Consider the following 22,830-nt stretch of genomic DNA (forward strand, 5'->3'; position numbering starts at 1 on the left):
GAGAGAGAGAGAGAGGGGAGGGGGTTCTCAGAGATTTGAGGTTTTCGTGTAACAAATGAGAGCAAACGGGACAAATGAGAGCTGGAGACGTCATTCAGTCAACATCAAGGCTATACAAACCAATCACACTCCATCACACATGCTCTCTCGTTCTCACACACACACACACACACACACACCACCAAGCACGAACCACAGCCATCATTAGCATTTCAAAGTAGCAAGGTGCAAAGGGGCACAAAATTATGCATTTTGTGCACTTTGAAATGGAGATTTGCTTAAAGACAAGGAAAAATACTGTTTACTTTTCCCAAAGAGAGAGGATTTGAAATGGTCCAGATTATTTCCACTGTATCGTCAGTGTCGACACACCCTTGCTCAGTGACTGACAGTTGTTTCACAGGAGTGATCAGATCGTATTTATGTTGTTTGGTGTTAAGCTCCTATGCTTTGCTCATATACAGAATGTTTAGTCATGGTTTTACATATGGAAATGCATCTTCCCATGTTTTATATGACTCTAAACTGTCAAGTATCTAAGTCAAAAGTGCTTGAGAAAAAATAGCCTCTGGAAAAAAAAAGTCACAAACTAATTTGGATGTAATATGGAGACAGATTCAGTGTCCTGGTGGTCCAAGTTTGCTGTTTGATCATTTCTATTTTTAGCCGTGACTGAAGTCATTGTTAGAAGGGCCTAACACCCAGGACTTCCAGTCAGCTGCAAAGCAGTGTCACACTCACATGCTACTTTGACGGAAATCAATCCAGGAAAACAAACAATAAACAAAACATAAATTGTTGCCGGGGCTGCAGCTGTGTAATTTGAAGAATTGCTCAAAGCTGGTGGAAGTTATCCTGCTTACAGAGTGCCCTCTGAAGGCAAACTTTCAATAAGCTACATTATCCTCCATCCTAAAAAGATAGTAGTAAGAGTACACACACACGCCAGAGGCAAAACGTATATATATTGGTGTCATTTTTGCCTGTGAATTTCTTTTTCTCTGCTCTATCAAAGCCTTTTTAAATCTGTTATTCACTCTTTTACTCTTCAGGGACTGAGAGAATATTCTTAACACCAGGTGTCATTGATCATAAATTGAGATTATGGAGAGAACCAGAAGTTCATAATGACAGTACATTCTCATTTTTTTTAACTAGAGAGGAACTTCTCTGGTCCTTGAAATCTAGTTCTTCGTACATGAAGAATGTTTGCTTTTTGGTCCAAAAGTTTGAATGAATCATTTGAGCATGACAGAGAAACCTTGTAAATGTCTTCTCTTCTGTACTACGTATAAAAGGCATCTACTGTAATCCCAGCCAAAAATGAAAGATTTCGTGGCACACCTTTTCTCAGATGTAGTTCTGCCCAGGTTTACCCTCAATTTTTCACAGTAAAGTAGTCCAGAAATGAGCTCAAGGCAGACTGATCCATGTTATTTCAACTCTGCTTGCTTAGATGTAGGACAAATTCTGTTTGTTCTTTTCTTCTTTTTTCCACTTAAGTGTTTTGAGGGCTTTGCATTTTGCTGTAGTCATTTCAAATGAAACCGTCTTTCTATCCTTTTATTCATGCAGATCAAAGCTTTTATATAGTAGCTCTAAGATACATTTCAGTGATGCAGTTTCATTAAACTCTATCAACAATATGCAATGCAACGAAGCGTAGTGCAGAAAGTTAGATTGTTTCAGTTTTTACAATAGGCAGTAAAGCATCTCCTGGCGTTAATGATGTGTAAGAAAAAGAGATAATGCAGTCTTTCTTCAGAGGATGGACTTCAATCAACAGGATGTTCACGTTTACAGTGTGCCTAGCCTCAGCCAGCAGTGGTGTATTTCTGCTCCATAAAGGTTTTTGCCAAAGAGAAATATCACAGTATATAGGACCCTGTGCTTTGTAAAACACTTGACAAGTCTGTCTCATAGAATAAACTCCTCCAGATAAAGTATTTGCACTGGCTGTAGTCATTACCTAGAGGATTCTCTCAGCTGAGAGTTTTCCCCTGTAGTTCTAACAAGCTGTAATGAAGTGTTAAATTAACGACCGCAGGCAATCTTTACAGTACATGCTATCAATTAATCACACCTACAGTATATAGGAGGTGTGTCTTTATATGAGAAATATACCTTTCCTACAGCAGTCATTTTGACTTGCAGGAACAATAATATGATAATGGCTCTGTTCCATGTACAGTAGGTACCTCATATGTCATGCCAGTGAGCAGGTGTTACTGACATTAATGCTGTTATTCTTCTGTGCCTGACAAATCAAAGTGGTTTATAGAGGTGAAGTGTCATGCTTTCGTTCTGATACTTTTATTTGTATGAAAGTGTCTAAATAATTTGAATAATTAGGTTTTAGGGGGGACATTTGTTTGTGCAGTATGCTACACTTCACTGGATCAGACTCATTTACTCAGCAAAAAGTGTTAATCCTAAAGATTTTTTTTTATTTTTTATGTTTTGCTAAATCTGTGGCTGCAACTCGTGGTCACATTCATTTTCATAATACATATCCCAGAGTTCCATTAAAAATTGAATTTCTAGTATTGACTGGGGAAGCAGCAATGTTTATTGCTGATGATCAAACAGTCTGTACAAGCCAGCATGGTTTACTAGCATGGACTGTGTCTTCTGTTATTTCAAACAAAGTTTCCAGTACAGAAGATAGAAGAAAATCAGCTGGTGGCTTATCATTTGGTGAACATTGTCATCTCGCTCACAAAAACCGAGCAATTTGGGCTTCATTAGCTTGGTAATGTTTCTTGGCAGCTTATAACCGTAGCTACAGCCGACAAAGAGTAGCAAATGGCATGAAGAAGCTGGATTGTCTTCAAAATAAATCAGTCTGAACCACATCAATTTCCTTCTACTCTACATTAAACACCTGATGTGCTGTCAATTATGCACTGCTTCTTCAGTAAATGCCTTTAGTATTTGTGAAAACCTTAATGGTCGGGTATAAAAAGGAAGTTTTTGCCAATCAAATATGATGAATTTAGTAAAACACCAAACCAACTGGGATGAAAATGTCAACATTTTTTTTAAGTGAAAATGAAAATAACAGTTGACAGACAAGACGTGGTATTTTACCAATAAGCAAGGTAGAAATGTAATTGTCAGTTTGTTGCAGTGGACTGTGGCAGGCTGTGCAAGCTTTGAATAAAGCTCTACAAGGAAACACTGATGTGCAAACACAGCATTGTTAATTTTCTTTTAATGTATTCACTCATTAAGGGAACTTATGTTGGGTGGTGCCAATGTAAATTCTTACTTGTGTGTGTGTGTGTGTGTGTGTGATCTGTTTATGAAAACAGTTTTTTAAGGGTTCTCTCTCATTTGTAGTTTTAAGAATGGGTGATGCATGGAGTGTGGATTTGATTGTCAGCCTCATTTACCTGTTTTAACATCTTACACCATTGTATTCTCTTGATTCTCTGTTGCTCATACCTTTAGGCCGTCCATGTGCTTGTCAATCAAGAGTGGTTTATCAGCGGTATGCTATTCTGTGGAGCAGCGCTGAGTGAGGTTGTGCTGTTACATAAATGAACTCTCCCCGAGTGGATATGACTACATCAGCGTGGTTTTCCCTAACCACTGTGAAGCCTACTTAACTCACACAGTTAAATAAGTTAGTACGGTAATTGTAGGTTTAAGATTTAAAGAGGTCTGGAAAACAAATGTGATGAAACCCAAGGTACAGAAGAGAAAGAGGAGTTGTGTACAGTAATGATGCCAGGGGAGAAATGAAACAAATTGTTACTCTGTGTCAAGAGTATTTTCAGTCCCTCTCTTCCTCTATCTCTCTCTCCTTCTCTCTTTCTCTCTCTTTGTCATGTTCCCGGTGATGTAAGACCCCCAAGTCTCCAGTTAAATCTCAGTAAATGTCTACCTCTGTGCTGCTGGGGTAAATTTACTCCACCTGCATGGCCTTTCACTCCATATAATGCCTAAACAGCCTTAAAGCACTTCACTACAACTAATCAGGTATGTTAGGAGATTAGAAAGGGGAAAAAAACTTTAGTTTCGCTCCAGTTTCGGTAATTGATCATTTATTTTAGTGCAACTGTTTTGGTATCCGTCAATAAAAGAAAGCCGACAGCGCGGCAGCGAAAACCAGGATGAAGACAACAAAAACGAAATTATTCATACTTGTACTTGTTTGCCCTTTGATCAAAAAGAGAAGCCTGAGGGCTTTTCCGTGGCCAGCCAGTGTAGCAGTGATTTGTTCTTGAGGAACATAAAATGCATCATATCCATCATATTAGAGGTGAAACACACTAACATGACCAGATCTGAATTTGAATTACAAGCAATATGTATGAATGATATATGCTATGCTATATCAGTCCTTCCTGTATGATTATTATTTGACCCGACATTACAGTGTCTTATTTGTATTATTTCTCATTAAACACTTTTGTTTTTGAAGTGAAACTGAATATTGAGGAACATACCCAGACAAATCAGGAAAAAAACATAACACCCCAGAGCAACAGGATGAGACAGAGCAGGAAGGAAGGAAGATAGGCAGAGGGAGACAGAGAGAGACAGGAAAAGAGAGAGATGTAACGTGTGATAGAAGGGAAACATGCCAGGTGGAGTTGGGAGGAGGTGGTGGATGTAAAGATAGAGGCATACAGGGAGGAGGTGTTGAGAAGAGAAGATAGATGAGATAGACACTGCTGTCATCATGTAACTGTAAGCTGATTGGTTATGACCAACAGCTTTCCCTCCAATCATCGCTGTGGTCAATGCAAGTGTGTGTTTAGGTGTGTGTGTGTGTGTGTGTGTGTGTGTGTGTGTGTGGGCTGGGGTGGGGGGTGTACTGTGTGGAGGACTGACCATCATGCGTGAGGACAAAATGCTCCTTTTTCAACCAAGTGTAGAGCTCCAGGGGAGAACTCAGTTTGTGTTCCTTGAACTTTTCAGTGCCATGGCATGATGTGCAACATGCTTTTTGTGGCTTGTGTGTGTGTGTGTGAGAGAGAGAGAAGAGAGAGAGAGAGAGAGAGAGGATGACGTGCAATAGATGTACAGTACTGTTTGTACTGGAGTGATCTGTGTTGACAACTGGAAGTTGTGACTCCCTGTGTTGACGCTGAAGTGTGAGAGTCTTGGTTAATACCATTCACTCTCTCTGGCCGATGTGGTTTAGCCCTTTACATTAGGATGAAGCTCTGTAGATTCAACTTTTACATTAAACTGTAAACTTCTTTATATCTGGACCAGGCTCTTCTGTTATGTCTGTCTCTGTACATTAATTTTAACCCATCTTTGTCAGACGTCCAGGCCATTCAGCGGACAGAGAGATCAATACACTTTAACTCTATCTGAATGGTCAGATACGTCACTATCACTTAGGTCTCTCTGCCCTAGCAAGAGGTAGTAACAGAAAGAGAGAAACCACAAAGGTGCTTGTGGATTTGTACTAAATGTGTCTTAAAGATCCAACCTGTGAGTGGTGTATTCACAATACATACAAATTTTTTCCATTAAGGTAAATTGGCAGTGAACATGTTGCATGCATTCATTTTTGCGTTGGCAGTAGAGCTCGGTCTCAGGTATTAAATAATAGTGTAATTAGTGCTGAGTTGCTAAATTATTCATTACTTATGTACATCCATTCATCTATTTAGTGAACTATGTGTCATGGTTGGCGTTGTGGGGTGCTGGAGCCTATCCCAGCATGCACTGGGTGAGAAAGGTCGCACATGAAACCAGTGGTCAAGTTATTTTATCTTGCATGTGACAAATAAAAAAATACCTGATAAATCCCTTTTGTAGAACATAGGGAATCTGACATTCTTTGCCTTGAGACTATATCAGACGTATTTGTGTTCATATTCTACGCTTGAACTCGTTGCGGTTTGTGTTTCTTTGGGTCATGCGTATATCCTTTAAGCTCTTTATATCTGTGACTGTGATTGACACATTTAGTACTCTTAACAACCGCCGACACGCCTCAGCAACCATCTGTCACTCAAGGCCCCCTGTCGCCACAGTAACGGGTCTAGAGAGGGGAGGGGACCAATAGAAAGGGCACATCTATGACAACCTGTCACCCGTAGCAACCTCACCTGCCACCTCCCCCCATCCCCCTCATCTGCATCTCTTTCTCTCCTCATAGCTAATTCTCTTCTATCACTCGTTCACAAGGGCTGAATTTTAGGCTGTTAGAAATCTTCTGTGAAACTTAAGCACTGCAATAATGGTATTCTCTTGGCCTTCAACAAGTCACACACACATTTAAACTTTCTAGTTGTGAATAATTGAGTCAGTTCTCAAGTATTACCAGTATGAGGGCAGTTCCTTGAATCACATCGAAAGGCTGCAGAAAAGAGCAGCTTTATTATGAAAGCACAGTGGGAGCCCTGGGTGCTAATGACAGATTACTAACAAGGTTTTTTCACCACGTCTTCCTGCTACTCCTCTGACCTCAAGGACTGAATTCTGTTGTGTTCAAATGTCAGATAGAGTTTGCCAGCAACGAAGATGACAAGGTGACATGTCAGTAACGAGAGGTGGTTGGAGATTGAAAAAGGAATTAAATGACATGAGATGGACAGGTCTGTCCATTCGTTTTTTATGTTATTACTTTGAAGTACACTATCAGAAGCTTATTCTCATGTCATTTTTTCTCTTGTCACAAGTTGACCAGACCACTGTAAACAGAAAAGTGTCTTCTTACATTAGGATATACTGTAGCAACTCTTGATGTGAGAGGGCATCCAAAAGGGACCAATTAACAAATTCAAATCAGCACAAGAGATGACCATAAAAAGAAAGAAAATTCCACAGTGGTGCCCCAAAACACCACAATACCAGAGTACTTTATGAAATAACATGTTTACAATGACAAATCTAATAAGCCTCCAACATTTTGAAAGCAGGGATGTAACTAAATGCAAATATATTATTTAGATATGAGCTGATAATACTCTCTGAACATGTACAAACTGAATCCTTTTCGGCTTTATCCTCAATAACTTATAAAAAGACACGGTTTCAAATACATACATACATACAATAATACCTTGTTATGCATTTAATTAAGTATTGTGTTATAAATAGTATTGTGTATATTTTGTGGGCAACTGAACTTTTACATATCTGCACAAGGAGTAGAAATGGCAATAGAAAACAATTTAATTCTAAATAAAACTGAACAGTCTAGATGATTTCTGACAACTAATGGTATGAACAGATACTGATAGGAGCATCAGAACTTCATCAAACCAGAGTTCTGCACCGGAGTCCAACAACCTCACGGCCAACAGTTAATAGAAAACATAAATATTAATAATAACATTTTCTTTCTATTGGTCCTGTCACGAAAATGTGATTAAATATAAATAAAATATATTTCTATAATGCTGGGATATTCTTTACCTGTAAACAGTCTAGATATATTTTCTTGCTAGGTATATATTTGGCATTCATGGTCACAGCAAAAAAGATTTTTAACCTATTTTGACACTTCCGTTAGTATGTATGAAATGTTTTATGCCTGTTTATAACATCATTATTTCATCTATTTCATCATTATGTCATCTTTTCCATTCAGTGCACTGAATCAGGTAGTTTTTGTTTCAATAAGAGACCTGAGAGCAAAAATATTCATCAAAATGACACATTATAAATTTCAAACAGCTGCCTGTTAATATAACATTCCTCAGCTATTGATTCATATGTAGCAAAAGTAATTATGTTTAAGTGAATTGTATTGTAGGAACTGCACATAAGATGTTAAAACTATATAAAGACTGCATGTTGCCGATGTCGATATGGGGCATGTCATGTTTATGTTGGGTATTGCATCATGTGTCAGCTTCAAGATTTGTTTAATGATGTAATAGCGCCAGTAAAGCTTCATGTGATAAGACATTGAAGATTATCTGTCTGTGTAATTGCCTGTAAGAGTTCTCCAAGTGTGGAACTTTATACCAACATTATGATTTATGGAGGTGTAGTCACTACAATGTGTGTAGTTGTAAAAATCTGTTGACTTGTTACAGTTCATACTCAAATTACATTCAATTTTAGGACTCTTTAAAGATTAATTTTAACAGTAAATATTGATACTATTTCTCTTCTCCTCTTCTGTTCCCCCTCGCTGCCTCCCTTGATATCTCCTGCGTCGACACTTTGGATACTCAATCAGGTAAGACATCCATTATTTTCACAACTCCACTGGCACTGAACAGCTTGCATATTTAACAAGCTCTGCTCTATGTGTATGTGTGTTTTTTTTTCTTCCTTTTTACATATCCATGCTTTCTCTCACAGCTCAGATGGAAATGAGTCTTATGAATATGCATGCATTCCCTGAGCTTTCTGTACTAAAGCTTGCTGTCGCTACTCCTTCCCATTTGCGCCTTGTCTAGTTTTTTCTGTCATTGCCTCTTTCTCAGTCGTTCACTCAGTCAAATACCCTTGATACGGGGAGCCTGACATTAAGTCATGAAAGTACATCGTGGATGGTATTCACAAAGAATATTGAATGTGAAGATGAAAGTTTTTATGACATCGTACAAAAGTCTCAGGACAGATTGAAGATAACTGTGTTTCTGTGTGCGCATGTATGAACAATTATAATTCAATTTGACAGCTTGTCTCACCTCTAGGAGGGTGTAGCAGTTTTTCTGTCTTACTTCTCGTCCTTTGTAGTATCATACGCGTATTCATAATTCAAAAACATACCCTATTATTTAATATGTTCTGCAGTGTGTCATACATGTATACTACTATTTATCTGTGAAAAGCAGTATGCTTGAATGTTAGAAAACAGTACAGTGGGCTGTGGGAATAACAGGGTAACACACCTGAATCTACTATAGTGATGGTGTTATAGTTCAGGCATGTAGGAAAAGATGTAGATGTATTTTTGGGGGAATATAAGATTTATTTGATGTCTCCAATATGAATAAGCACTTGGTTAATATGAATGTATTCCAAGAGGGACTCTATATAGTACCAAGCTTTGGGAGGTATTAGTAGGATCTGTATTGTTATTATTATTGTGTATTGATTATCATAATAGACAAGTGTTATAATAAACACTAATAGTCTCTAGAAAGAGAATGGCAGGAAAGTCCACCTTAAATGTATTCACATTTAATAAAACAGCAGCAATGTAAACAAAACACAACACATAAATACTTGAACATGAAAAGCAAACGTTAACTTAGATGGGCATAAAAACACAGGAAATATTATCCAGAATTACCGGATGCTATGCCGTGATCATGATAGAAATCAGTTAAATGGTGTAGACGTTTTCAAAATTCTAGGTTGAGAATCAAATTGACGTGAATTGAGAAAAACAGTTCAGTTGCTTATTGCAAAAGGGATGCAACTCAAATGTTGGTTGCACGAAACTGAAGTTGACAGCCTTTGGTCAGGCAGTTCTAAGATTTGGCATCATTACTTAAGATGAGCAAAGATATGAGATAAATCTAACAATTATCACATTAATCAGATCAAATAATCTAATGTAAATCTAATGTTATACTTCTAATAGTATTACTTGATAAAATTGAATTGATTAGCATAAATACAAACGCTTGGCACAAATACACAGATTTTTATTGTTTGTAGAAATTAATTAGTGACATGTATATGACATGTGATCATGTATTTCCTACGCTGAATTCTATAATGCTGCAATGCATATAAGAGACTTACGATATATGACTTTTGAAAGAAACTAAGGAAGCATCACCATGTATTGACAATGTATATTTATCTCACCTATAATGCAGTACATGACATACATATTCTCACAAACATACTCACAGGATGTATGAAAAAGCATCAAGCTGACACTCACTAACGTTCCAACTGGGAACGAGTCAGCAAGAACGTCTACACACTTCCACTAAACACTTTACACTGATTGCTGAGCTCAGTGTTCACGCTGCTTCACTGACCCAGTAATTTTAATGAAAACAAACACACTTTTTGAAGAGGATTTTGTCTATATGGTACAAAATAGTGTATATATATATATATGTGTGTGTGTGTGTGTGTAAGTGTGCTGATTTGTGAAACGGTGGGTGGAATAGTAAATTGTTGCTGGCTCTTACTCTGAAGTGGGAAGTAATCCCTGCAGGTTTCAGTTTGTTTCATCAGGAGAAATGAACAATAATAGCCATAACTATGAGCGTTTAGGTATTTTTTCATGTTATTTTACAGAGTGTATCTTTGTCAGTTCTTTATTAATCGTAAGACTTTCCTTCTATGATATTTTTTTCCCTTTAGTGGTCAAAGTAGGTTGATGTCTGCCAGCCCGTCAGTCGGTTTACTACAAAGGCATCTCGACAACTACTGGACAAACTGCTAAACATTTGGTATAATCTCCAGAGATATTTAATCTCTTTAAATATCAACATTTAAATAATATTTTTGAGTGCCATGCTAGAGGATAAACTTGTTTTCATTTTAGACAATCCATGAGCTTTCCTTTAGATTAGGATAGGAAGAGAGGAATGGAAGAATCAGAGGGGAGTAGGCAAGTGTGGCACCTTTGCTAAGTTGGAGTGATTTGCTGAGAGAGTGAAGAAAGAGATGAGACATGGAGGGGGAGGAACGAGGGAGTGATAGAGAGGTGAAGACAAGGTTGAGATGAATGAACTCCTGGTAGCTGCCGGCTAGACTTGTGTATGTGTGTATTTGTGTGTCTACGTTTATACACAGTGACTGGTGTTCTGTTTCTCGTCTTCCTACTTCTCAGAAACTGCCAGTCTGTGTGTGTGTGTATGTCTCCACTTCACCTGAGGTGTGTGTTGTATCATGAATTATAGATGGAAAGTGAATCAATAGTGCACTGAATTACTGCCAGACAGCCTCTGTGAGTGTGTGTGTATGTATGTGTGTGCAGATATTTGCATGAGTGTAGTTGCATGTTGACATAATTTATTGTTTTACATGTTGTGTTCAAATGAATACAGCATATTATTATTAACTGATTCTCCCACAACAACTCTGGGAAGTGTGTCTGTGTTTGGGAACAGATTATGACTTCTTCTTCCATTTTTACTTGAATTATTAATATTGTTTAAATTTAATTTAACATTATCACACAGGTAATACCTTTCTGTCTGTGCATGAATGTGTGTGTGTGTGTGTGTGTTTGTGTTGTACTTGAGTGTCTGCTCCAATAAAACAGCACAGCGTGATAGAATGCCGCTCTAACAGCAGAGTGGAAAAAGACCTCTGCAGATTTACTATGCTATTACCACATACACATACATAAACTCTCTCTCGCTCTCTCTCTCTCTCTCTCTCGCTCTCTCTCTCTCTCATGCACACACACACACACACACACGCAGTCCGTTAAAAAAAAGTTGTAATGGCCCAGTGCCCCTCCAAGGACGGGTGAGCAAGAGAAGAGTGAGCAGAGTAATCACAGTTAAAGAGAGAGAGAGAGAGAGTGTGTGTATGTCTGTAGGGGATGGTGAATAGATGGACTACAGGGGACAGAAAATGGTTTGGTGCTGGAAAAATGGATGGGAATATGAGCGGAGTGGAACATCCTGTCCCATCTACCATCCTTCACAGACACACACACACGCACTCTCACTCACTGGCTTGCCGTGGGAATGTTAGTGTTGCCGAGCAATAGAGTCGACAGATGAGTGAATCCAGGATACCGAATGTGCTCCAGTACTCCAAACTAGACCATTTAGTCCCTTTAATTCCTTATTTCCTTCAAAGCTCACTTAACCTGAAGCTCCTCCACATCCTGTACCCAGTATGCAAATTTTGCCTTTGAAGTGAAACCTCAAAAATTGAGTCTCAGTCCTCAACAGACAGTACACACATTACTGTAATACCCATGCAGTGTGTTGAAATTAGAATGAATATTTTTCTGCTGTTTTATTGTGCATTTAAATATTCTTCTATTATTTATTTAAAAATAATAAGAGTGTCAAGAAGTTGACTCTACACAGGTGTGTGGTGACACTTTGTGGGTGTATTGTAGTTTACTTTGCTTTTGTTTCTGTTTGTGCACGTATTGAAAAAATATCTACATATTAATGAACTTCTGGCTTAATTTGTAAACACTGCGTAGGAGCCTCAGGGGTGTGTGTATCCAAATATCATAACAGTTAACATATTAAGTTCTATTTTTGTGTAGGTGCAAAAAGTGCAATCTGAAGCTGACAAAGTCGCATTTTGTCACTTTGATCACTGAATTCTTTCGTCACCTGCTATTTTGGTATTACTACAGTGGTATTTAGCCTTTGGATTACCAAATAAAGTAGTGCAATAAAACTCACATAAAACATGGTGACTGCCAAAGGTTTATATGTCCTTAAACATTCATGAAACTTTAATGGACACGAGACTTTTCCTTGGCAGTATATTGGGATGCTATATGTTCATACTTGCAATTCTGCACATCCCAGACCAGAACGTACGTTTTCTTCGATGTCAAGCAAGCAGTGCTTTTAAAGGGGAAGAAAGTAGTGGAGGTGATTGATGAGTTGTGTTAACGCACCCACTTAGCATGTATGTCTTCAGTAGTGTAGGGAATTGTAGCCTACTTTGCCTTCATTTACAAAAATATAAACCGTTACTGTAATTTAACTTAATTAAAACAAACTTGACATGCCTTTGAACCAAGCACATGAGGATTTTGGAGACTGTGGGAACTCACTAGACTTGCAAAGCCAGTCCAAGTTTTGTGAGTTCCAATATTCAGTATGAGATTTGAGTCTTAAAAACATCCACTGGGAATGTATTGAGCCGAGCAGCTGTAAGAGCTGATCAGACGATGACGATAAAGAGCAACAATGTATTTTGACTTTAGTGCCTCTTATCTCTTAAATTGCATGCATATCTACTTAACTAGAAGCAGACCTTAAGGACAGTGGTACATTTGTCCGGTCAGTTAGTTAACAGTTGATTCAGTCTCCAGAAAAGTCATTTTGGTCCACGCCCACTGACAGTGTTTCTAGCACAGACTTTCTACAGGCTTTCCATCTTGACAGAATGCATTCATCCACAGTACTGCTGTGTGGTTGCCTGCATTTTGGCCGCACTCACGCCAAACTGGTGTCAAATGCTGTTAAATTTAACACATTCATTTATTAATTGTTTGATGGAGTTCAATGAAAAAATATATTTAAAATGTATTGCTTTCTAATGGTACTTTTAGATATTTATATTCAATGCTTTACTAATTTGCCACAATAATGTAATGTTTGTGTTAAAATTTCCTCATTTGGGGGCTTTTCCAACCAAATGTGATTGTTTAGAATTTAATCAGCATTATTTCTGCCACTCCTTAAAGCCTCCATGCCACCCTCTTAGAGGGAATGAATATTTCTCTAGATCCACCCCTAGTTTAGCTTGACTAAAATTGAATTGTTTCTGTTTAGTATTAAGTATTGCAATAAACCTTAATGTTCTAAACCTTAACAATATTTGTCTCAGAAGCGAAGTAGGAAATAACCTACTGTGTGTAACATGGTGCAGGATATCTAGTTCACGGCTTCATCTGCTGTCAGATCTGTGTCTCCTTCCCTCTGAGGAGCAACACCAGCAATGAGACAGTTTCCAGTTATAGAAGTCAGACGCTTGTTAAGGGCAGGGAGCTCCAGTGACTCCTGACCCCACCAGAGGAAACTACTGCGCAGCATGTCAAGTATCATGCTTCATGGTATCAATTTTGATTGGAGAACCATTTTATCATTATTTCCAGAAAAGCTCAGCTCTCAATGCTTTTAATATAATTCTTTGTAGTTAAGAAATTCTCTACTTTCAGAGATGAATACAAAGATAGAATACAAAACAAAGGATTTATCAATAAAACATAACATGATGTGCATTCAAACTCAATATAACTAAAGAATAAAGAAAGGGTTGGGTTTCTGAGTATTTATTGAGGCTGTGATGTGCTGCCATTCAACAAATTTTCTTTTATTGGTCACACCAGCGGTATGACCACCAAGCAATATTGCCTCATTCTCCTCCAATATAGCCTCAACTATCAACAACAGCCACCTCCATTTCACACTCCATGAAGTTTCTCCTTTTGATTCACATTGTTTTTCCATTCTCCCTTACTAATAAATAAATAGATTTACACATATAAATAGATTTATATGCATATTTGTGTCCACAGCAGCTGTTTCATTAATCATGCATTGTTCTAGTAGGTTAGTGTGCAGATGGTTTATAAAGCAGTTTGATTTCTCCTTTTAATGCTCAAACTTCCTGTGGAATCTGTGCAGACTCGTATAATGTAACCTCTTGTCCAGACACATGCTGTTGTGACCTTTGAAGCAGTTAGACCGACACTGACTGAAAGCAACATAAAGTGTTTAGTGAAAGTGTTTACTGTTTTAGTGGAGGTCGAGGAAATATTGCAGTAATAGTCGATGTTGCATTTCTGCTTGTTGTACATTTGGTGGACCGGCTCTCCCAAATGTGTTGCTGCTGCCGTATCAGAAGTTGTTGTTTTTAGCTAAGATATGATTCATCCTCTGACTGCTATGGATATGTTTATAGAATTTCAAAGTTGTGGACTGACTGACAGACCAACAGACAGGCCAAGTGTTTTTGTTGCCAGATAACTCACGATGATTTAAAAAATAAATCTGTGTTATAACACTCTTAAGACAAGTGAGTGGACCAGAATATTTCAAGCATCTATGTTTTTAATCTACTTGTGAGATACTGTATTAGTCCTTTGGTAGAGTCATATTAAAGTTTTGTGGAGTATGGCTTTGAATTACTGTCTCCATGTAAGGTAAGTAAAATCAATGCATCAAAGCCTTTGTCTTTGTAATGGGAGCCACGGGGGACGTGCAGGAGCTGCAGTAACTGCATAAAGATTGCGGCTCTCGTGGGTGACATTATTAACTTTTACCAAAGCGCAGTACAACACCAGCAGTTGTCTCAGCTAAGGAGGGTGCTGTCAAGTTAAATTTATGTCCTATTCAGACCCAGCGTTGTATTATTAAATCTATGCTGTAGTTACTCACATGTATTCAGGTTAATTTATTCAAACTGAGACGTAATATTTGAGAGAAACCTCGAGAGACCCTAAATATGTAGATGTAATTTTCTGCTTTAAACAGTCACTGACCATGTGACTGCAGATAAAAGACAGATAAATCAGTGTAGGCCCTTGTACCCTGTGAACGGCTATTTACAATATATGTGGATCTGCTGATGTGTTGCTCTCATGCAGGAGAGAAATTCAAGTCAAATTTTATTCATATAGCCCAAATCACAAATAATAATTTGTCTCTGTTGCTTTATAATCTATTAAATTTTTACATTCAACTTTACTTGTATAGTGGCCAAATCATAACTGAAGTCATCTCAGGACACTTCAAACAGGGCAGCAGGCGTATAAAATTATTTACAGACACCCAACAATTCCCACCATGAGCAAGCACTTAGTGACAGTGACAAGGAAAAACTTCCCTTTAACAGGCAGAAACCTCAAGCAGACCCCGGCTCTAGTTGGGTGGACGTTTGCCTTGACCAATTAGGGTCAATCTGTACAACATTCGACACCCTTAGACAGACTTTGCCTTTAACACTTTTGCCCAGTCATCAGAAAAAAGCACCTGTTCTATATTCAACCTGACAAAGACAGCTCATCGACACATTCACCATTTAAAGAGTCTGGGAGAACAATGTGACAATAGAGATGTTCGATATGATGACAGGTGAAAAGATACTGTTAATACTTTTAATTTGCACTTTGAGCTGATATGATACAGAGTTCCAGTAAAATTGATGGTTGGGTTGTGACAGTGTGCAACCTTGGTGTGAGATTATATTCAGAATGAATTAATCAGGGAGCCCTGGTAGCTCACCTCGTAGAGCAAGTCCCATGTAACGAGTCCTTACAGCAGCAGCTCCGGTTCAAATGTAGCCTGGGCCTTTTGCTGCATGTCATCCCCTCTCTCTCTCCACTGTCTTCCCTGTCTCTCTCCAGCTGTCACTATCTAAAATAAAACAGAAATGCCTCAAAAATAATATTTAAATATAAACAATAAATGAATGGAGTTTCTAAAATGTGGTAACATACACAACCATACCAAGAAGGAAAACGAATGAAACTAAGTATCAAAAACTGTCAAGTGCTTGCGATTGGCATTGAATGGTTGCTCAGATTTAGCTTATTTTTAGACTGCATTTTATTTATTTTTAAATTATTTTTTAATTGTGCTTTTTTTTTTTCTTAAAAAAACTATTTTGTAGAAAAATATGTACTGAGTCAGTCTAAAAGGTCCACAGTGCCCAACTCATCGATCCGTAAACCACCAACTCATTTGTGTGTGTGTGTGTTTCATAGAGGCCTTGTTGAATGGAGCAGTCGGTCCCATGTTGGACAAGTCACCTCCCTGTACCTTATGGCTACAGCACACACACACACTGAGAGACTTGAACAGATGGGAGTCTCAGTAGTGGTTGATGGAGGGACTCATGTGTTTGTGTGTTTGTCCCCAAGGGCAGGGGACTCTCTGTCAGACGCACACGCACACGCACACGCACTTGCACACACACACACTCCTTCTGTCCATTACAGAAATCCACAAACACTAATTACTGCACCACAGGGGTGAGAGAGCATTCTGAATTAGAAATGTGTGTGTGTGTTGGCTGAAAATATAGTGCCTTCGACAGGTACAACAGTAAGAAACCCTGTTCACACATATAGGATGCGATATTCCTGGCATAGTGTTTTCCGTGTTGTTTTGGCATTTATTTCCGCTCTTTCACTCATGAAATAACTGTTCTGAATAGATTATTTTCTCTTCTCACTATGGTGGCAGCACAGCAGGAAAACACTGGTGAGTTTGAAAGTAATGACACCAACAAAGAAGAGTGTTTTCACTTATTTCTGCAGCCTGCTTCAGTGATGAATTTAAAACTTGCAGGCAAATGGCTGATTATTGCTTCAGCGCCCCAACTAGATACCATATCTTGGTCTCCAAAATGCAACGACAAATTGTCTCTTCAATTTCGTCATTAACTCAGATTGTGTGTTGCCTCTTTGACACAGCCTGACAGACAGCACCCAAGCCACCATAGTTCAAATTAACAAGACATCTTAGATAAGTTTAATTTAATTCCTAATATACTCACATGCTGTTGACTCTGGTAAAGAAGTTTTCAGGGATTGTCATGCTGTATGAAGTTCAATTAAAGCTGTAAACTTTGATTCTGTTGTGTATGTAGAATGCAATTTTCTAAGGCGGATTTCCAAGGGTTTTCTTTTTTTACCCTGCTCTGCAACAAAAAGAAAATATTAAAGGATAAGACAGCTTAAAATATATCTCTTCGACAAAATTGCAGCTGGAATTGGTTTACCCACAGTATTTCATTTATATAATGGTTTATTTAATGTTTATTTCTTTCCCTGTGCATATACATGATAATGTAAAATGTATTACACTGCTGTCTTAAGAAGGTGGCACAAGATGCGGGACTATATTTTTACTTATAAATCATATATAAATATATAATTATGTATATTCTATGTACATTCAGATATTTATAACCCTGTCTATAGCATCTGTTAATGTTGGCACCTTATGTTCTCACTTAAGCTGTCAAGGAAGAATTACTGAAATGTTATGAGCACCAGTGACTTTTACTGCGAGTCGGGGTCCTTTTCAAATATAATGTAACATAACAAGTAAACTTTCCAGAACCTTTATGGAGTAAAGTGCATGTGTTAAAGGGCCTTTACAGTGCAGTAAAGACACTAAGCAAAGCACTGCCATATAGTCACAAGTTTCTCGGCAGGTAGAACAAGAGAATAAAAGAGCAAGGGTGAAAGCAAAGTTAAGATGAAGAGAAAGGAAACAAGAAAGGTGCATGCATTGATTTTATATTCAACATTGTAGCACATCTTTGAAGTCTTAAAAATGTCTTTTTTCCCCTGAAATTCAAGATTCAGGTATTTTATTTGATTTTTTTTGAAGAGCTGACTCTGTACTCTGGCACTATGTACCAATTATTCACATTTGAACCTAGAAGAAGAATGTTTCCATTTGCAACTTGAAGTATACCTGTATGTTTGGTGGGGAGTGGAAGTTTTTCCAGTTGGAAAAAGAAATGAGAGTTTGGGGATAACTTTCTTGCAGTGAAATATCTCTTGTGATCTGCAACATGACAACCTACACTACGTTTAATCAGCTTCTAAGTGAATAACTAGCATAATACGACATCCAGTAACGGAACTGGCCCATTGTTTGGATTCAGGTGGGATCTTTTTCCGTTTTAAAATATAGGCCTCCTTCATGTAGCTTGACCTTTCTGCCCCAGGCTCAGCGAGGAGAGAGACAGCAGCCTGCCCCTATAGTTGCAGGTGATGCCCTCGGCAGTGAGAGCTCAGCAACCTTCCTCCTCCCAGCGTCAAGCAGCAAACCCAGCAGTTCCTTGATGAGGCCCACCAGCAGCCTCTAGGAGATCACCCCAGTCTGTTGGCGGAGGGGAGGAGAAACAAAGAGGGAATAAAAGTGAGAGAGAGAGGTGAAAATAACTCCAAAGTCAGAAAGGATAAGATGTAGAGAGGGAGAAGGAAAAGGAGGGCGAGCAGGAACATAGGTGAGAAAAAAACTGAGAGGTGCTATTTTTCTCTTTCCTCTCCCTGTACCTTTTCTCTCTCTCGCCTCCATTCCACTACTCTACCTCTCACATCTCTCTTCTTTAAGGGGAGACATTTAGCTTCTCCAGTAGAGCTATTGATGTGAATGGCCTTGCTCAGAGGAACCTCAGCAGTGCAATAGAGGGAGTTAGGGGTACTGCTTCCCAGCTTTATCATGGTGGTTCAGGGTCAACCATGTGTCCTATAAATTATATTTCTTTATATGAAACTTCTTTCTGGGTATGTTTAGGCACTCCCAGCACATGGTTAAGGTAAGAGATTTTATTCACATTTAACTAAAAGCACAACCTTTTACTAAAGTTATCCAAAGTGCTTTTGTTGCCTAAACCCTAACGCTGGTGTCCTGTGTTTTGTTCAGCCACTATCCACCCTGACACCCTCCCATCAACCTCTGTTTGGTACCAACAAAGCACTTTCATCACTCACAAAAATTTTTTCCAGTGAATAATATCCAGGCAGCATTAACGCTTACTTGGTATTCTTACCATAAATTTAACTAGGAAAAGAAATCAGTTGCTGGATCTCGAACCCCAGACTATACAGTTATAGGTCTGCATCTCTCCTGTCTTTCTCTCTTTCTCTCCTCTGCTGTATATTCCCTTCCTCCTCTTCTCTTCTCCTTAACTTCTGCTTTATCTTTCTCCTGCATGCAAGAAGTATTGCAATCTGATTGCCCAACCACCTTGGGAGATTGTTTGAGACTCATTCTAGCCAGATGTTGGAAAGGTGTAACTCCATCCGTCTCTCCAAGAAACATACGTAAGCTTTACTTCTTCCCAAGTGTAACTACAATAGGATCTAGTCTGTGGAAGGAGCCTCTACGGGGTCTGTTCCCTGTGATAATGGCAGCTAAAGTTACACTGAAATGAGAAATCCAGCTATTTCAAACATATATGATGAGACATTTTAGTTATTCTTTTGACATTTTTGACAACTTCCAAACAGCTCGAGGTATCATCCCACCAAACTGGAGAAAGGCTGATTTGCTGATCTGATGTAGCCCAGGAACAAAAAGACACAAAATTACATTTGTGATCAGGCCAACATGTGGCTTTTAAGCGAAAATATATTAAATCACATCTGCATTTTATCTAGATACGAGACACTTAAAATGTGAATCCACAGGCTTTGCTTTCATTATTTTAGCCATGTAATAATGTTTAGTATAGTTTCATGTGGCATTAGAAATAGTAGTAGTTTAAAGTAGCACTAGGTCCTAGTGTTGTGTTTTTTCGTTGTTTTTGTGTGCCTGTGTATATTTCCTCATATTGCGTCACCGCTGATCTCAGTACAGTCAGTGCAGCCTCTGGCTGTTCTCTTCAGTGTGGCGTCTGGGGAGAATCAATTCGTATGTGAATGTATAAAAAGAGTGTGTGTGTGTGTATGTGTGTGTGTGTTAGTGGGTCTGTAAACACCTTCTCTGGGAAGAAAAGAAGTTGTATTTCTTTCATGCATTCTCTCTTCTGTATGCTGCTGTTTGTTTACCTGGATCTTTAAGATAAACTTCCTTTTAATACCTGTCTCAGTCAAGATCGTGTTGAGTGTATTAAGTGTTTGTTTGGGTGTGTGTGGTGTGAATATAGATGTGATGATGAATATCTACAGTATGTACGGGTTGTATAGAGATGGGGCTTTTATTTGATCTGCAGGTTAAAACTATATGAGCTTGTGGATTTGATTTATTGTAAAACACAATCTAACCACGTGTAACATGAAAAACTGGACTGCATCTTAATTAACACCCTGCTCCCCTTAGTTACTGTTGCTACACCTGTCACGACTTCATTCTCAGCATGACACTAAGGTGAAGGTAGACAACAGCAGGCTTCTCATTTGATTGTTTGTACTGTCGGCATAAGCTCAGACACACAAACAAAGTTAATGTTAGACCAGACAAAGACACTGTTCATTTCATTCCCACAGTTTTACCCTTATGTTTGTGGTTTTGGAACAGCTTCAAAAATATACTCCACTCCACAGCTGAGTATAGCTCTTACTGGAGCACCATGCGCACTGTTTCAACCTGTGGAGATGCTGTGCCTAGTTACCGTCGCTAAGTTATGATTGGACAGCTGTTTTTCCAGGAGTGGTAAAGTAAAATTTCAATATAAATACAGTACTTGCTAATAGAACTTTACCATGAATTGATTACAATGAAACATTTCGATCATTTTCATCATGTAAAGAAACATTTTGTGCAGGGTAAATGGGTCAGTGTGTGTTTGTCCCTGACATGTGATAAGCAAGACACCACAGACTTGATTTTGATGATACTCCAAGGAGTCATGCATCATACCACTTTGGCATTTTCAAAATTACTGTGTTTGGCCCAGGGTGGGAGCAGCAATTACCTGGCAAACATTTTAATAACCAGTCATATCTCACATACTGCTGGGGGGAATAAAACGAAACTTGGAGCACATATCCAACCATCCAAGCTCTACAAATTTGTCTCCAGGGCCAACAGTTTGCAGCATATTGGATTTTCCCCTGTTTTGAGTTGCTTTAAAATCAGTTTGACCCCCCCCCCCCAGGCCCAAATTAATTTACTGATCACTGCAGGAGTCACTGCCTCATTTGTCCGTTCCTTCAAATATGGGGCACCACAAATGTAAAAATGAAAAGAGTAGAGAAGAATGCAAATAGACCCACACAACATATTTTATATTGTTACATAACAGACTTGAAACTGATTTGTTCCAGACATGGCACAAAAGGAACACTTTCCAGCTGCGTAAAAGGAAGAATATAATGAACTGCAGTTCACAGTAAACTCAGGAAATTGTCGCCCCTAAGGTTTGTGAGGTGTAGTTATCTGGCATCATTTCAACACAGTGGCACTACTACTTGACAGCAATGCTTTTAATCCTCTGTGGAGGTGCACTTAATGCTGCTATATGCAAGATTTTTATGTAAAAATACACCTGCCACCTAACCTTTTATGTTAATCACTGTGTGCGGCTGCAGCGTAGAAGAGCATCCTATTCTCACTGGGAACCTGTGTTCTGGTGTAGGGTATGATAGGCAGGTAATCTGCTCATCTTCTCTGCCAATAGGAAACAACAAACTGAAAGGTAGGAGCAAAATATGCAAGTCTCTAAAACAGCACTCTGCTCTAGTCTAGTGTTTCCTAACCTTCTTGGCTTGTGTTGTGACCCCTAATTACACAATTGATGGTGGATATTAGAATCATGCAGGTTATGGCTTTAGTGTAGATATAAGAGAGTTTTTTTATTCTTTCTCAGATAGTTTTATTTGAAGGATTTTAAGAGGCCTGAAGAGGCACAAACACCCTGTATAAGAAAATGTAATAATGTAGGATCAAGGACATAAAAACATATGACTCAGCACTATATACAACATGTTGTTCCTCACCATCGTAAGCAACAAATGGACATATTTACTGCTTGATGCATCTTATAAAAATTGCTTTGTTGTTACAATAAGTGTTTGCATGTACTGTATGTGTATGTTTTTCAGAATATCCCGGCGCTGCCGTGCGGTAAAGCCCTCTACTCCTACGAAGGAAAAGAACCAGGCGATCTCCAATTTTCCAAGGGTGACATCATCATCCTGCGACGCAAGGTGGATGACAACTGGTACCACGGCGAGCTCAACGGTTGCCATGGTTTCTTGCCTGCTAGTTACATCCAGTTGCTGCGTCCGCTAAGCCAAACTCCACCCCAGGGCAAAGCACTGTACGACTTTGAGGTCAAAGATAAAGACCAGGATAAAGACTGTCTGGCCTTCAGCAAGGTAACACACACACACACATGCTGAACACACACACTCTCCTGAGCACACTGTTTTTGTATCAGAATTTTATAAGGAATAAATTTAAATGAATTTACAGCGGCATAAATATCATAGTAGAAGAAAACATTTAATCTGTGATGTTAAACCGGGCTGGTTCTCTGTAGGACACTAATAATTTATCACTACGGACTCCACTCTTCAGATTGGTTCTCAGAATGTAAACCAGAGCAGGGTAAAAAGTACATGTTCGGCTTGTTGCCTTCCCAAAGGAACTGCAAGTTTCACCTTTTACTCCATATTTTGTCATTAAAATGGTGAATCCACAGCTAGAACAGACACAACAAATCTGTAGGCTGCTTTGTTTGACAAAGGTTGATGATTGATGTGTTATTTATTAGTACATTGTGAATTTTGTTACATAGACATGAGCT

General features: G+C 38.6%; 1 protein-coding gene across 1 annotated transcript in view; it reads left to right on the forward strand.

Annotated features, from left to right (window-relative positions):
• LOC118338911 (E3 ubiquitin-protein ligase SH3RF3-like) overlaps nt 1-22,830 on the forward strand; it is an 84,734-nt gene that overhangs the window by 27,056 nt on the left and 34,848 nt on the right. Inside the window, 1 exon segment of the mRNA XM_035676370.1 lies at nt 22,124-22,399. Within this exon segment, the coding sequence (XP_035532263.1) occupies nt 22,124-22,399 (276 nt within the window).

The sequence above is a fragment of the Morone saxatilis genome, unplaced genomic scaffold, assembly GCF_004916995.1.
Source record: "Morone saxatilis isolate NCDOM2014 unplaced genomic scaffold, NCSU_SB_2.0 Contig5, whole genome shotgun sequence".
Lineage (NCBI taxonomy): Eukaryota > Metazoa > Chordata > Actinopteri > Moronidae > Morone > Morone saxatilis.